Here is a 17,363-nt window from a genome sequence, read left to right as displayed (position 1 = left end):
AGTGCTCTACTGACTGAGCTATCTGAGCACGACTCACAACCTGACCTCACAGGCCGCGAGTCGGGCTCGGTTAGCTCGATCGATACAGCACTTGCCTGTGAAAGGCAAAGGTCCCCGGTTCGTGTCTCGGTCCAGCACACAGTTTTAATCTGCCAAGAAGTTTCAAACTTGTGGCCTTCATTAATATGGTGTTTCTGAACAGCCAGAGGCGATGTGTCAACGGGTTTTAAGATTCGCTCATCAGATAGGCATTGGAAACACACGTACACGACTATCGTGTCAAGCGGGACAGTCGTTTTCAAGTAATCTCTACGTGGGTTGCGGCATCAGCTAATGTGTGTCGGGAAGACTCTGGTGTGAAAACTGCACCGGTTCTCGAACCCCCACCGTACTGTCTGTGACATTTCCTCCACAGGCACACGAATGGTTCACCCACAGGGACCTCAGCGCAGGAGTCTGCCATCCGGTGACAATAAAGGAATAAACTGGACGTAAACCCAGAACTTCACCTAAAAAGACAAGTAAGAAGTTGTTACGTGGCATTATATTCCTCTTCAGTTTCTTCTTAAGCCTTGTTTACACTGAAATGAATGGAGGCAAACACAAGTAAATGAGCATTTGCAGAGAGTTCATCACTGTTCACTACCATTTGTTTATACCTGTGAACATGTGTTTACACTACAGGAAAAACAAAAGACAACATGACATTACCAGCATAGGCTACGAACACTACAATTTGCCACCTCTGCTAATAAGTGGCACTCAGGATACAGCACTGTACAATAACAGACGCTGGACAAAACATTGATATCCAGAGGGGATTATTTAGCATGGTGAGTGCACTGTTTTTGATCAAGTAAGCAAAATGGCAAAGGACAATTAAGTTGTCCGAATTTGTACGTAAGTATGAAATGCATGTATGAACTGCATGTAACACTAACTGCAGAATCAGCTTTCCTTAGCATTATTTCAAAACTTTCTAGGCTGACACTTTCCACAGGCTGCACATTGCAACTGAGAAGGAAATTTAAATGCAAAACACTAATTGGCAATGACCAGCATAATCTGAATAACGGCTAGCATTTACACTTTCGTTATCAGCAACTAGCAACATTTACATTTGTGACTGTTTTTCCATTTCGGTAGCTGCTGATCGTAGAGTTTCTGATACATTAAAGTATGTATACGAAAGATAATGCCAATAAAATCTGAACTGACATCTGAACTGTACATACGACCTGTTACATAGGCTACTTGATAAAACTGCTGTATATTTTGTTAGAGGGCAGATAGTGCGATGCCAGGCAAAACAATTCTATTAATCGCAATTCACTAACATAACAATGACCACACAACAATGTGATTACAGATGCTTTGGTGTGAAACGATCATCTCTTTTGAATATTTTTAATTTTAATGAGCACAATAGATACATATTCACAGTTGTTTACATAGAAGAAAATTTTCTATGCTTTACCCTTTTAATAAAATGAAATACAGAGATTCTTAACTGTATTTCTTGCCTATGCAAGTATCTCAATTGGACAACTGAGTGTTTTGGCAAATTTTTCCTAACGATATTTCTTTGTCTTCGACATTTGTCCTGCAGATCTCTTTGATCCCTGAAAAACCTATGACATCTAGATTCTTCTATCAGACGCATTACTTTCTCTTCAAGACCACTCCATCACTCACACAGCTCAAAAACAGAAGTGCACAAGATAGCAGACGAAAGCTCTCTGTATAACTAATACCGAAGCAATGAGGACGTGAACTTCTTTTAGTGGTTTGCTAAAAACTAACAGCCAGTAGAAAAGGAACAAACACAAGCGAATGAGAACCAATAGCATCCGAATGTAGTTCACTCGCACTTGCCTACCATTGACCCTAGATACAAATCCTGTTCGCACAAATTCATCCACTTGTGTTCCTTATAGTGTTATCCAGGCTTTACACAAGTGATACTTCGGCCCCTAAGCTGTTATCATTTAAGGATATTCTTATGTACCTAGTTTGCTGAAGACTGTCAGGGACCAGTGACACATTCACTTGCGAAAGAGTGTTTCCCTGAGCCCATTCTGAAGAAATGGGGTTCTTCGGATTAACTTTTCTGCCTACTAGTGACGGGCCACCATCACTGCATAGAAATGAATAACAAGCAAAGAAATAGTGGAGAATTTTTACCAAAGTATTGTTGCCGTGGCACAGAAGTGGCTTCGTGGTAGTCGTTTGTAAACCATGAAGCTGGAAGCCTATAGCCATCATCTATAGAAAATACTTTCATTCTTACAGATCTATTTCTTTTTTCCTAACACACATTGTAGCTATCTGTGGTACATTATTTATATTGGAGAGCCTCCTGTCCTTTAAATAAGTGATTTATATATGTACATCATGAGACGATGAAATTCTGATTCTGATTCCACTTCTTGGACTTTTCTTCTATAAATGTTAAAATTCTCAGCTATCCCAGTTAGTGTCTATATCATCCCTGCAGTTTTGCTGATGTTCTGCTACTCCATGTTCCAAACTTTGTTTTAACCACGTTTATCTTCATCTCCGTTAATGTGTGCTTTGTTTCACCCGTTTACACTTTGCCACAACTGCACATCACTTCCGTGCCACTTCCATTTCCTGTAGGAAAAACACTTTCATTTTGCACTAATCGAAAAATGTGGTCTGCATCCTATAATAAGCATCAACCTTCAGAATAACTGCAGGAAAACTCCCTTCTACAAAGGACTGCAACACTGGTCTTTTGAAGTGCCCAGTTAACAGGGGAGACCAGAGAACCGAGAAGACGATCCCAGTAGAGGGGTCGAAATGTCGATTGTGTGAGAAGAAACTGAAGAGGACCGTGATGTGGCCTGACAGTGGCCCCAGAAGTCTGCAGGCTTACATATTCACTGTCATGTTAACAAAATGAAACAGGGCAAAAAAAATAAAAAAAAAAAATCAATCGCCCCTATGAGACACGACACTAATACCGTGTAACACTGCCTCCAGTATTCGTAATGGCCTCAGTACGATGAGGGAGAGCGTCAAAAGTTTCTTCACTTACACTGGATCCAGCTGCAACCACCTATTTAAATTGTAGGGATGCTGAATGCAATATTTCAGCCAGTGGCACAGAAAGACCCAGCATTTCCAGCAGGTCGATTTGATACGCCACTTGCTCGTGATAAGGTGCATCGTTGTTTGTCAAACCGAGAATGTAACCGTGTGAGTGTGTAGAGCACTTTGTCACCGAGATGCTAACTAGGTACGACTTGAGAGCTATGCTCATTGATTATTATTGACAATACTGCTATCTTACTGTCCAAAATCGCACTACCCCTAAAATGACTGAGAAAATCATTGACACGATACGTGTAGCAATAACCGATGCAATATGTTGTTCGTGACCACAGTAATCTAAATATGTGGCCAGAAGTAATGCTATGATGACCACCCCAAAAATATCACATAACCACTAGTGTTTTTCACTACATCCCTCATCACACTGTGATTCCAATGCCTCACCGGGCCACTGGGGTACTCGACACCTCACGCAATTAAGTCACAACTCGTCGGACCACACCACACACCTCCGGTCAGCAACTGTCCGGTTTCCGTGTCGTTCGGTCCACTGGAGACGTACAGCTTTACGCGTCTCCGAGAGAAAAGGTCTGCTGCGAAGTACCTGACCCCAAATGTCACTGTGCAAATTTCCAGTTTGTAATGTTCTCTTGGAAAATGATTGAGATGGACCATCAATAGCTGTCAGCAACAATTCCCAATGGGTCTGCAGCCAATTGTCATTAACTAGGTGTAAGACATCTCTCCAGTCCCAGTGAGTTACAAAGTTTTTTGAGCACTGATCCTAGGCCAAGTAACACAACTATGAGCAGTACACCATTCCTGGTAGGCATTTTAAGCAATACATTGGTACATCAACAAACCTGCCAACAAATAACAGTCTCTCTTTCTCTCTCCACACACACCACTCCACTGCTGCTAATTACATCAGAGGTAGAGGGTCACATGACTGCTTGGTAGCAGACCTACACCATCTACAGTGTTTCAAAGCAGCCAGAGAACTATTTTAAAGAGACTGATTAATATCTTGTCCAGTGAGTTTCTCTCTTTGTCAAACCAACAGAATCGATTGACATAACACAAAATTTAAAAAATCAGCAGCTAATAAATTGCTCGGTGTCAACTTCGCAGTGTGCATCTACATCAATATTCTGTAAGCCACTTTGTAATGTGTGGCAGAGGGTACTTTGTACGCTGTTGTCAACTACCTCATTTCCAAATCCAAATGCGAGCGGTTCACGTGAAGATTCACTGTCGGTAAGCCTCCGTGTGAGAGTGAATCTCTCCGATTTTATCTCGATGAACTTTTCGTGAGATACAGGGGCTGCCTAAAAGATACTTTTCAAACTTTGGGAGCGGGTCCTTTACACCAAAAGAATAAAAAAGGTTCATATAAATATAATCCCCTTCTAGCTTTGAAACAGAGATGCACTCACTGTATAAGGAACTATTGCACCCTTTCAAATGATGCGTGATGGTTTTCAAATAGTACTGCACGCTTTCACGGTATGTTGTTGAAGGTGGCCCCAGAGATGATAATCCAAAGGACTGAGATTTGGGGAACATGCGAGCCATGGAACTGTTTTTTATGTGCCTAACCCTCTGTCACGGTTGATGCCAGCCAGTGCATCTCAAACATTGAGACTCAAATGTGCTGGAGCTCCGTCATGCATAAACCTATGTTTTTTCTTATCTGCAGGGGCACGTCTTCTAGTAGGTGCTAAGAGTCCCTGCAGACAGCACCTGTAAGACATGCTGGGAGAAAGTACGGCCCTACCAGACAGTCACCTACGATCGCAGCCTGCACATTAATCTTTAACTGATTCTGATGTCTAGTCTGAAATGTAGCATGAGGATTGTGAACAGTCGTTACAACCAGGTTGTGGAAATTTGTTATTTCATCTCTTCCAAATGTTGCCTCATCTGTAAACAAAACTGAAAAGACAAACAATGGATTAGAAGGTTGTGTAACAAACCACCAGCATAAGTTCCTCACAGTAAGTGATCGTCAGGTGTAAGGCGCTGTACACATTGAAAATGATTGGGATTCACGAGTTGCTCGTGGAGTACCCTGCACGCTAAACTTTCAGACATACGAACCACACACCAGGGCCATTTGCCTCGCACTGGTACCTGGTTCTCGTTTGACAGCCCATAACATGTGGAAAGCACGTGGTCTAGCTCGATCGACGGTCTCCGGTGTCATGAATCCCGACACGGCACCGTGACGATACACGGCACCGACGGTTAGATGTCTCGGATGGCTTTGGTCTGGAAATACCATCCGATACAACAGTGGGACCTCACAATAATTACTATTCACACAGTCATACATAATCGTAATCTTTGTCTGGTCACAGTGTGAATACCCAGCTCTGTCTGAAAGAAGTGCTTTCAGTTAATACACTATCTGTAGTATTTGTACACATTGGACAAACTGAAGACAGACAATGACCAATGTGAACAAATCTCTCTGGCAGCACAGTGGCATTCAGGATACAAGGAGACAAACAGGAGTACAGATAAGTGAAGTTGTTGGGTTCTATGTGGAAAACTGCTGATCATTAGCTTCCATTAATAACTTGAATTCAGACATACATTTATAAGAAATTTTTTCCCTTGTTTTGGAGTAGGGAACCTGTAGCCAAAGTTTGCAAAAGTATTTTTGAAACTTCCTGTGCATAATAGGAAGCAATATGTTGTTTGTTTCTTGTAGGAAATGAGCAGTAAAGCACCTCACGATGCAGAACACCTCTCTCACTACGTCTGCTGCTGGAGGAAGCTGAGCACCTCGGTGACGCTTCCGTGCTTTCTGAACAAACGTGTGATAAAATACAATGCACTTGTTTGGATTTTCTGAATTTCCAATATGAATCCTACTGGGTAAGGGTCTCAGTCTGAAGAGCACTTTTTTTTTTTTTTTTTTTTTTTTTTTTTTTTTTTTTTTTTTTTTTTTTTTGGGGGGGGGGGGGGGGGGGGGGCGTAATGCACATTCTGAGGAGTTTTCCAACGACTGGCCAAGAGCATTGTGCAGCTTCCAACATAATGCATTAGGTCATTAATACGTACTGTGAAAAGCAACAATGCTTTAATACTACCTTACGGTATGCAAAAGTTCTTCACATCTGAAAATTTCCTTCCATTAAGAATGACATGCTGTTTTCTGTTTGCTGGAAGCCTTCAATCTAACGACAAAAAGCATAAGAGAGTAGCTGAAAGAAAATACTATAATAGGAACAATTACACAGACAGAAATGGAATATGTGATACCATGATACACCAGTTGAATACACTATGTGATCAAAAGTTTCCAGACACCCACAAAAACATACATTTTTCATATTAGGTGCATTGTGCTGCCACCTACTGCCAGGTACTCCATATCAGCGACCTCAGTAGTCATTTGACATCGTGAGAGAGCAGAATGGGGCGCTCCGCGGAACTCACAGACTACCAACGTCGTCAGGTGATTGAAAGTCACTTGTGTCACACGTCTGTATGCGAGATTTACACACTCCTAAACATCCCTTGGTCCACTGTTTCTGATGTGCTAGTGAAGTGGAAACATGAAGCGACAATGTACGGCACAAAAGCATACAGGCCGACCTCGTCTGTTGACTGAGATGGACTGCCAACAGTTGAAGAGGGTCATAATGTGTAATAGGCAGACATCTATCCAGACCATCACACAGGAATTCCAAACTGCATCAGGATCTACTGCAAGCACTATGACAGGCAGAGGGTGAGAAAACATGGATTTCATGGTCGAGCGGCTGCTCATAAGCCACACATGACGCCGGTAAATGCCAAACGACGCCTCGCTCAGTGTAAGGAGCGTAAACACTGGACGATTGAACAGTGGAAAAACGTTGTGTGGAGTGAGGAATCACGGTACAAAATGTGGCGATCCGACGGCAGGGTGTGGGTATGGCGAATGCCCGGTGAACGTCATCTGCCAGCGTGTGTAGCGCCAACAGTAAAATTCGGAGGCGGTGGTGTTATGGTGTGGTCGTGTTTCTCATGGAGGGGGCTTTCACCCCTTGTTGTTTTGCGTGGCACTATCACAGCACAGGCCTACATTGATGTTTTAAGCCCGTTCTTGCTTCCCACTGTTGAAGAGCAATTCAGGGACGGCAACTGCATCTTTCAACACGATCGAGCACCTGTTCGTAATGCACGGCCTGTGGTGGAGTGGCTACACGACAATAACATCCCTGTAATGGACTGGCCTGCACAGAGCCCTGACCCGAATCCTACGGAACACCTTCGGGATGTTTCGGAACGCCAACTTCGTACCAGGCCTCACCGACCGACATCGATACCTCTCCTCAGTGCAGCACTCCGTGAAGAATGGGCTGCCATTCCTCGAGAAACCTTCCAGCACCTGATCGAACGTATGCCAGCGAGAGTGGAACCTGTCATCGAGGCTAAGGGTGGGCCAACACCATACTGAATTCCAGCATTACCTATGGGGGGCACCATGAACTTGTAATTTAAGTCATTTTCAGCCAGTTGTCTGGATACTTTTGATCACAAAGTGTATTTATCAAACTTTCTGGAGACATTCATTCCATTCAGAATCTAGGTCATCATCAACATCAATACAAGTGAGGTGCAACAAATCGGAGGACCTGTGGCAGGGAGGGGGCAGGGGGTTAGTGGGTCAGTCAAGAAGCCATACATTCCTCAAGATGTTCCTCGTATGAAATGAAGTGTGGTTATCCTGCAAGAAAATACCATTCGTTCCCGGGTCATAAAGGATACGACAACAGCGTTTATTACCATTCTCGACACGTACTGCCGATCGTGAGCTTCCGTTTGGCAATTACCAAATCGGCCCTGTTAACTTTTACAATATGTCCCCACACAGTGATTCTAAGAGTTGAAGAGGTGTAGGTCTCAAGAACTGCCCTACCTGTGACATACGGCCAGGTCACCTACAAACACATCGGTGACCGCCTCACTGCCACAGGCAGAAGTGTGGCCCTTTGCCGGACACCGTAGAATGCCACTCAGTGTCCCAGTTTTCTCCGTTTCTATACGGTGCGAGTCCCCGTCGTCCGCTGTACGGTGTCGACGATAGACGCCTAATGGCAATTGGAGATCCGAGCTCGGCTTCCGGTCGACTGATCTCGACCGTTCGTGCCGACTCTCTGCCCGTAAGCTCTGTTTTGATTTTGGCTGTCTATTTGTGAGAGCCAGTCAAACAATCCTACAATCTTCTGGTGGTGTAGTCGTTCTGGAAGGAACTGCGGCTACTCTCGCTGCCACACCGTTGTCCGGAGTGCATCTCACCGGCACTCACTCTGCAGTCACTGCCAGCCAGCTGTCTGCGAGTGGCTCCTTCGTCCCTCGTGTCAATGATTCTCATTTTCTCAAACTCTGAAAGACGGTGATAAACATTACACGCGTATCCTTTTTGCACACTCTGTCGTTCTCTCGACCTGCACAATTCCGGCAACATTACACGCCGTCCGGTACTTACACCATTCTTCATCTGCGGGAAAGCGTTTTTCTGTAGTGAAAATAAGAGTGTGTAAGGACGAACATTTAATCGACATATAGTATGGGCACAGAAATACTGGAGAGTCAGTCTCATAGTGTTATGGTGTAACAGTCTCTTTTTGTATCAGTGTACATAATGATTTAGAGCAGATTTGGGAATATCGATTTGAGCAAAAATTACCAGGGAAGTGGGCAATGGTCCTACCTCTGTTGTATCTTTCAGAATGTGATATTCACATTAAAATTGCGACGTGGTCCGATGCATTCGAAACTGTAAATCTAGTAACGTAATTCATTCTTATATTTTTTACAAAAATATAAAACTGACATAAGATTTATTATCACTTTAATTTGAAACTGAAATTTAAATTTATTGTCATCATTCCTATTTGCATAACTTATTTTGAAAAAAAAAAAATTTCACACAAAATATGTAATAATACGAAAGTCTTTGGACGGAAAATAATAAAAATTTTTAACATTGCCGAACTGTGGCTTATTTTATCTTCGTACTCGATTTGCCAGTCAGTAGTAGTCGGAGGGTGTCCGTACAGAGAAAGAGTACGGTGTCATTAATGGTGTGACAAGCTTTATTTGAGATGATTTAATTTGAGACAAAAAGTTGAAAGAATAAAAGTTTATATTTTTTGAAGATCAAACAACTGTAAACAGTCATTTCCTACTGCATATCTTAAAAATGGAAACCATTCCTCCGGTGTGTCTGGAATCAATCTTAACAGATACTGAGCAACAACAGAAAAGACATCAAAATTTAAGATAACTCACTGTACTAATTCATCACTCTTACTGCAAAATTCATTTTAGATTCGACATGTCCTCGAAACCAGCTGTCAGTGAGACAGATAATCAGGAAAATACAAGTAATGATACAAATTACGATGTCTGCGATAATAACAAATATTTCTGACGAATTGTACACTACTGGCCATTAAAATTGCAACACCTCGAAGATGACGTGCTACAGACGCGAAATTTAGCTGACACAAAGAAGATGCTGTGATATGCAAATGATTAGCTTTTCAGAGCTTTCACACAACGTTGGCGCCGGTGGTGACACCTACAACGTGCTGACACGAGGAAAGTTTCCGACCGATTTCTCATACACAAACAGCAGTTGACCGGCGTTGCCTGGTGAAACGTTGTTGTGATGCCTCGTGTAAGGAGGTGAAATGCGTACCATCATGTTTCCGACTTTGATAAAGGTCGGATTGTAGCCTATCGCGATTGTGGTTTATCGTATCACGGCATTGCTGCTCGCGTTGGCCAAGATCCAATGACTGCTAGCAGAATATGGAATCGGTGCTTCAGGAGGGTAATACGGAACGCTGTACTGGATCCCAATGGCCTCGTATCACTAGCAGTCGAGATGACAGGCATCTTATCTGCATGGCTGTAACGGATCGTGCAGCCACGTCTCGATCCCTGAGTCAACAGATGAGGACGTTTGCAAGACGACAACCATCTGCACGAACAGTTCGACGACGTTTGCAGCAGCACGGACTGTCAGCTCAGAGACAATGGCTGCGGTTACCCTTGACGCTGCATCACAGTCAGGAGCGCCTGTGATGGTGTACTCGACGACGAACCTGGGTGCACGAATGGCAAAACGTCATTGTTTTGGATGAATCCAGGTTCTGTTTACAGCAACACGATGGTCGCATCCGTGTTTGGTGACATCGCGGTGAACGCACATTGGAAGCGTGTATTCATCATCGCCATACTGGCGTATCACCCGGCGTGATGGTATGGGTTGCCATTGGTTAGACTTCTTGGTCACCTCTTGTTCGCATTGACGGCACTTTGAACAGTGGACGTTACATTACAGATGTGTTACGTCCCGTGGCTCTACCCTTAATTCAATCCCTGCGAAACCCTACATTTCAGCAGGATAATGCACGACCCATGTTGCAGGTCCTGTACGGACCTTTCTGGATACAGAAAATGTTCGACTGCTGCCCTGGCCAGCACATTCTCCAGATCTCGCACCAATTGGAAACATCTGGTCAATGGTGGCCGAGCAACTGGCTCGTCACAATACGCAGTCACTACTCTTGATGAACTGTGGTACCGTGTTGAAGCTGCATGGGCAGCTGTACCTGTACACACCATCCGAACTCTGTTTGACTCAATGCCCAGGCGTATCGAGGCCGTTATTACGGCCAGAGGTGGTTGTCCTGGGTACTGACTTCTCAGGATCTATGCACCCAACTTGCGTGAAAATGTAATCACATGTGAGTTCTAGCATAATATATTTTTCCAGTGAATACCTGTTTATCATCTGCATTTCTCCTAGGTGTAGAAATTTTAACGGTTAGTAGTGTAGTTATCGCGGGGAGGTTAGAAATGGTAGGTTAGAAACACATCACCGTGGAACTATGGCCATAAAACAACAGCCAATGAGTGAGGTTGAGGTGGGTGCACCAAATGCGGAGTCAGCTCATGCCCACGTACACTAGAGCAGTCACAAATGGCACTGCAGTTGGCAGCTAGAGTACGTAAAGGTATACCAGCAGGCCGTCGACAGTCGGTCGACCGAAAATGGCCACGAGAGTTAGGTTGAAAGCTCGCGGCATTTTAACCACTCGACATAGCTGTAAGCCTAATGACGTTTTATTTTTTTTTTATTGGTACCAAGTACAGGAAAAGGGAAGGTGGTGACATCACAAACAGCCGTCCTGCCACTACCGTATTTACTCGAATCTAAGCCGCATTCGAATCTAAGCCGCACCTGAAAAATGAGACTCTAAATCAAGGAAAAAAAAAAAAAAATTCCCGAATCTAAGCTGCACCTGAAATTTGAGACTCGAAATTCAAGGGGAGATGAAAGTTTTAGGCCCACCTCCAAATCGAAACAAAGTTACTCCATTATAATATGAGACACAATTTAGGTCAAATGAATGGCGATACAGCTACAGTAGTTTGGTTCGAGTCGTAAGCTTAGCAGTTAAGCTTTACAAGGTAGCCATTGCTATGCGTCAGGCTCTCCGTCCATATTTATGTGGGTACCCTTCCTTTTTTACGTGCTTCGTCTGGTTTGAACTGATTGCCTATTTTTCTTTTATCTGATAAGTGCTGTTCTCTTTGTTATAGGTGTTTACGTCACTATAAGCTGAAAATGCATTACTGTATTGTGTCTTGCATTGTTTGTCGCTTTCTGATAATGAGTGTTTACGGCCTGCCGCCGCTCGCGGCATGGCTTGCTATTGTGCATGGTACCACTGCCTTTTTTTTTAAAAAAAAGAGAGAGAGAGAGAGAGAGAGAGAGAGAGAGAGAGAGAGAGAGAGAGAGAGAGAAAGAAGAGAGGAATCGTCTCATTAGCGAAACAATGGCAAGAGACTGCTATTTGTTGTTACTTAAACTGCTGCTTTCTTTGATAATGATGAACAAGAACCAAATAATAGGCTGCGTATGATAGAAATTGTTCTGAACGAGAGTTTAGCGAAAATTTTTCTCCGTTTGAAAATCTTTGCAGACACCTCTTTTTGTACATTACATTCTGCACCGAAATTAGAGTCATCTTAGATTTTAAAATCTAGTCAATTACTGTACTTCATTTCTGACTGTATCACTATTAGGCATAAGAACAATACGGATATAAACATGACACGATATGTATATTCTTCTGCGTTTGCTGTTGTCTCACTCTAGTTTCGTAGTTTATTAAGCAGACAGGATTTAAATGAGATAGCTGCAAACACGAAAGAATACATGACAAAATGTTTATATTCGTATTATTCTTATGGTGAAGAGAATACTGCATGTGATTCACAATTCATAAAAGTTCCTATTAGCAACCATCTCTTCTCACAGGTAGGAAAAAATTCAGAACGTAGTGTTTCCCATATTGACAAACATCCCAAACAGTCTTGCCAGTCGGATTTTCATAGTACATTGAAAAACTGCTTTATTCGAAGATGAACAATACGAAATTTGTATTTCCTTCGTTGGATAATGTATAAAATGCAGTGGTCGAAACTCGAGGCAGAGATAAAAAGCTCGTCTTCCACATTTTATTTTTTTATTTTTATTTATTTTTTATTTATTTACTGACGCAGAGGTTTTGGTGCCAGAATGGAGACAAGCTGCCATTGTGGCTGTTGCAAACCAATCATTGGATTGACCACTAGAGGAGGAGAATTATCTTTGTGCCTGCAAAGCCTGCCTGTATAGCGCTACATATATTCGACAGCAGAAGTTAGTTGTGGCAGCACCTACCAACATTTTTCAGAATTTCCGCTTACTTTGCACTCGATTCTAAGCCGCAGGCGGTTTTTTGGATTACAAAAACTAGAAAAAAAGTGCGGCTTGGATTCGAGTAGACGGTAGACGTCGGACTCACCGAGCATCCAGTAGTTGTAGAATTTGCCCTTGTACTTGCTGCTCCTCAGAGGCACTTTGACGAAGTACTTGCTGAAGTACAGCTTGCAGTGTATCGAGTGCTGCCAGCTCTTCTCGTTGCGCTCGAAGTACGGGAAGTGGCTCGAGATGTAGGTATTGATCTCGGTCAACGTTGCCCTCCTGCCAGAAAAACAAAAGAAAACAGGTCAGTCCGCATGCTGATCACGAGTTGGAACTAGAGGCAGAGAGCATACTTTGGCACCTTTACCACGTGTCCAACAAGTCCTCTCTTAAATTTGTATAATAGAAAAATACATAGTTATTTTATAGGTTTCCCTGCCTCGAGACTGAGGAAAAGCACTATTGTCAATATTGTTGTTAGAAAGCTTTCGACAATGTTGACTGGAATACTCTCTTTCAAATTCTAAAGGTGGCAGGGGTAAAATACAGGAAGCGAAAGATCATTTACAATTTGTACAGAAACCAGATGGCAGTTATAAGAGTAGAGGGACAGGAAAGGGAAGCAGTGGTTGGGAAGGGAGTGAGACAGGGTTGTAGACTCTCCCCGATGTTATTCAATCTGTATATTGAGCAAGCAGTAAAGGAAACAAAACAAAAATTTGGATTAGGTATTAAAATCCGTGGAGAAGAAATAAAAACTTTGAGGTTAGCTGATGACATCGTAATTCTGTCTGGGTTTTTTTTTTTTTTTTTTTTTTTTTTTTTGGGCGCAAAACTGCTATGGTCATTAGTGCCCGGTCCGTGACTTAGGAAACAGTAAAAAACCGAAACTGAAAACCAGCAGCAATGGGAACGAAAGTCATAAAATTGGAGAAACTAAAAGCAGAAGGAAGGCTTAAAAATCCACTACAGAAAGGGGTTGGTTGTCCCCAAAAAAAGCTTCAAATGACTGATGTCATTTCACTGGCACTAATAAACTGGAGAACGCGGTCGGCTGAGCGCGTGTCATCTGCTAAAATCGACGATAGATCAGGCGATAGCTCTAGACGGGCGCGTAACGGATTAAAATAGGGGCACTCAATTAAAAGGTGTCTTACCGTCCACAGCTGAGAGCAGTGGGGACAGAGTGGGGGAGGATCGCAGCTTAAAAGATGTCGATGGCTAAAAAGACAGTGCCCTATCCGGAGTCTAGTTAAAATTACCTCCTCCCGACGACGCGTTCGGGAGGAAGAGGTCCAAGCACAAGGAAGAGCTTTCACGTCCCGCAATTTATTATGGGGAAGTGTCGACCAATGCGTGTGCCATAAATGAACAACACGACGACATAAAACGCTCCGTAGATCGGCGAAGGGAATCGATTGAATAGCTGGCCGAAGAAGAGAGACTGCAGCCTTGGCCGCTGTATCGGCCGCCTCATTTCCACAGATACCAACGTGTCCCGGGAGCCAGAGGAACGCCACCGAGACGCCCCCCAGGTGGAGCAAGCGCAGACAGTCCTGAATCCGGTGGACCAGAGGGTGCACAGGATAAAGAGCTTGGAGACTGAGGAGAGAGCTGAGAGAATCTGAGCAGATAACGTACTGTATCTGCTGATGGCGGCGGATGTAGTGGACAGCCTGGAGAACAGCGTAAAGCTCCGCAGTATAAACCGAACACTGGTTGGGAAGCCGAAAGTGATTTGGGGTGTCGCCAACAATATAGGGCACTCCCTACACCTAAAGATGTTTTCGAGCCGTCGGTGTGAATAAATGTGGCGTCCGTCATTTGTGCACATAGAGCAGCAAATACCCGACGATAAACAAGTGAAGGGGTACCATCCTTGGGAAATTGACAAAGGTCACAGAGCAGGCAGATCCGGGGACGGAGCCAAGGCGGTGCTGTACCCCAAGTTGTCAAGAAGGTTTTAGGAAAGCGGAAGGAAAGAGAATGGAGCAGTTGACGGAAGCGGACTCCCGGGGGTAGTAGGGAGGAGGAGCGGCCTGCATACCCTACATCAAAGGAGGCGTCGAAAAAAATGTCATGGGCTGGATTAGCAGGCATGGAAGACAGATGGCTAGCATAACGGCTCAGAAGGACCGCTCGCCGATTGGACAGCGGAGGTTCAGCAGTCTCAGCATAAAGGCTTTCCACAGGGCTAGTGTAAAAAGCTCCAGACGCTAAACGTAATCCACGGTGGTGGATAGAGTCGAGACGCCGAAGAATAGACGGCCGAGCAGAGGAGTAGACTATGCTTCCATAGTCCAATTTCGAGCGCACTAAGGCGCGATAGAGGCGGAGAAGGACCACTCGGTCCGCTCCCCAGGAGGTACCATTCAGGACACTGAGGGTGTTGAGGGATCGCAGACAGCGAGCCGAAAGATAGGAAACGTGGGAGGACCAGCACAGTTTTCTGTCAAACATAAGACCCAAGAATTTAGCGACGTCTGAAAACGGAAGGTTGACAGGACCTAGATGTAAGGAGGGCGGAAGAAACTCCTTACGTCGCCAAAAATTAACACAAACGGTCTTACTGGGAGAAAAATGGAAGCCGGTTTCGATGCTCCAAGAGTGGAGGCGATCGAGACATCCTTGAAGACGTCGTTCAAGAAGGCGGGTCCGTTGAGAATTCTGTCAGAGACAGCAAATGACTTGGAAGAGCAGTTGAACGGAATGGACAGTGTCTTGAAAGGAGGGTATAAGATGAACATCAACAAAAGTAAAACGAGGATAATGGAATGTAGTCGAATTAATTCGGGTGATGCTGAGGGAATTAGTTTAGGAAATGAGACGCTTAAAGTAGTAAAGGAGTTTTGCTGTTTGGGGAGCAAAATAACTGATGATGGTCGAAGTAGAGAGGATATAAAATGTAGACTGGCAATGGCAAGGAAAGCGTTTCTGAAGAAGAGAAATTTGTTAACATCAAGTATAGATTTAAGTGTCAGGAAGTCGTTTCTTAAAGTATTTGTATGGAATGTGGCCATGTATGGAAGTGAAACATGGATGATAAATAGTTTGGACAAGAAGAGAATAGAAGCTTTCGAAATGTGGTGCTACAGAAGAATGCTGAAGATTAGGTGGGTAGATCACGTAACTAATGAGGAGGTATTGAATAGTATTGGGGAGAAGAGGAGTTTGTGGCACAACTTGACAAGAAGAAGGGATCGGTTGGTAGGACACGTTCTGAGGCATCTAGGGATCACAAATTTAGCATTGGAGGGCAGCGTGGAGGGTAAAAATCGTAGAGGGAGACCAAGAGATGAATACACTAAGCAGATTCAGAAGGATGTAGGTTGCAGTAGGTACTGGGAGATGAAGAAGCTTGCACAGGATAGAGTAGCATGGAGAGCTGCATCAAACCAGTCTCAGGACTGAAGACCACAACAACAACAACAACAACGACAAGAAGTATGGTATATGTATAAGATTAGGAACCACAAAATGATAGCATTTTACTACGTTGGAAAAAATAACACACGACTGATAATGCAAGGAGGAATTGAAAAGCGGACTAGCAGAGGCATGGGGGGGCATTCGCAGACAAGAGTAGTCAGCTAGCATCGGACAGTAGCGTAACCTGAAGAAGAAATTTTTAAGAATGTCCTTTAGAACACAGAACTGTATGGCAGTGGATCACAGACTGTGAGAAAATAGAGAATAGAGGCATTTGAGATGTGGTGCAAAAGGAGGTTGTTGCAAATTAAGTCGACTCTTAAGATAAGAGAGGAGGAACTGGTATTGCACAGAACTGATGAAGAACAGAATGTATGCAAGGACTGACAAGAGAAGGGACATGATGACAGGGCATGTGTTAAGATGTCAGGGTACAAGAGGAAGCTGTAGAGAGTATAAATTGTAGAAGAAGACAGATATTGGAATGCATCCGGCAAACAGCTCAGGATGTCGGGTGTAATTTCTAGTCTGAGACGGAGCAGTTGGCACAGGAGATGACTCCGGGTAGCTACTTTAAGCCCTTCGTGAAACTAATGATTCACAATAAAAAATTACACGGGAAAGTTCTCCGCATCTGTGAGGAACTCCTGTACAGAATACGAATGTGCCACAAGGAAGCTTTGTTACCTCAATTAGTGCACTTTGGGCTTATCACCCAACATTTTCAGATCTGCTGGATGTCTATGAGAAATGTAACCTGCTTAATAGTACACACCTTCCTGTACAGTGCTTAAGCAAGTCTCATCCATCATTTTTCTGTCTAGTTTCAACTCAATGAATGTTGCAGTTTGTTCTCAGTGAGTAAATATTGTCAATAACAAACCCCGTGATGGAGCACAGAGTATATAAAAGTGATCCCGTGATGCTGTCGTAAACTTCCAGGCACGATGGAGAAGGGTAAGTCAATTGATTCGAGGTAAGGGACACTGATCCAGAAACAACTGAATCTAAAGTTATAAGTGAAAATCTTTTTGATACCTCCGACAGTGGAATACGAGGGGCGTCTTAAAAGTCTGTGCAGAGTCTGAGA

The 17,363-nt window shown here is 43.7% G+C and overlaps 1 protein-coding gene across 1 annotated transcript in view; it reads right to left on the bottom strand.

Moving 5' to 3' along the window:
* LOC126212788 (uncharacterized) overlaps positions 1-17,363 on the bottom strand; it is a 344,572-nt gene that overhangs the window by 34,238 nt on the left and 292,971 nt on the right. The window contains exon 49 of the mRNA XM_049940191.1: positions 12,945-13,123. Coding sequence (XP_049796148.1) covers positions 12,945-13,123 — 179 coding nt within the window. The remainder of the gene's footprint in view (positions 1-12,944; positions 13,124-17,363) is intronic.

The sequence above is a fragment of the Schistocerca nitens genome, chromosome 11 (assembly GCF_023898315.1).
Source record: "Schistocerca nitens isolate TAMUIC-IGC-003100 chromosome 11, iqSchNite1.1, whole genome shotgun sequence".
In the NCBI taxonomy this organism is placed as follows: domain Eukaryota; kingdom Metazoa; phylum Arthropoda; class Insecta; order Orthoptera; family Acrididae; genus Schistocerca; species Schistocerca nitens.
The sequence above is the reverse complement of the archived record's forward strand: the minus strand, read 5'-3'. Positions and strand labels throughout refer to the sequence as shown.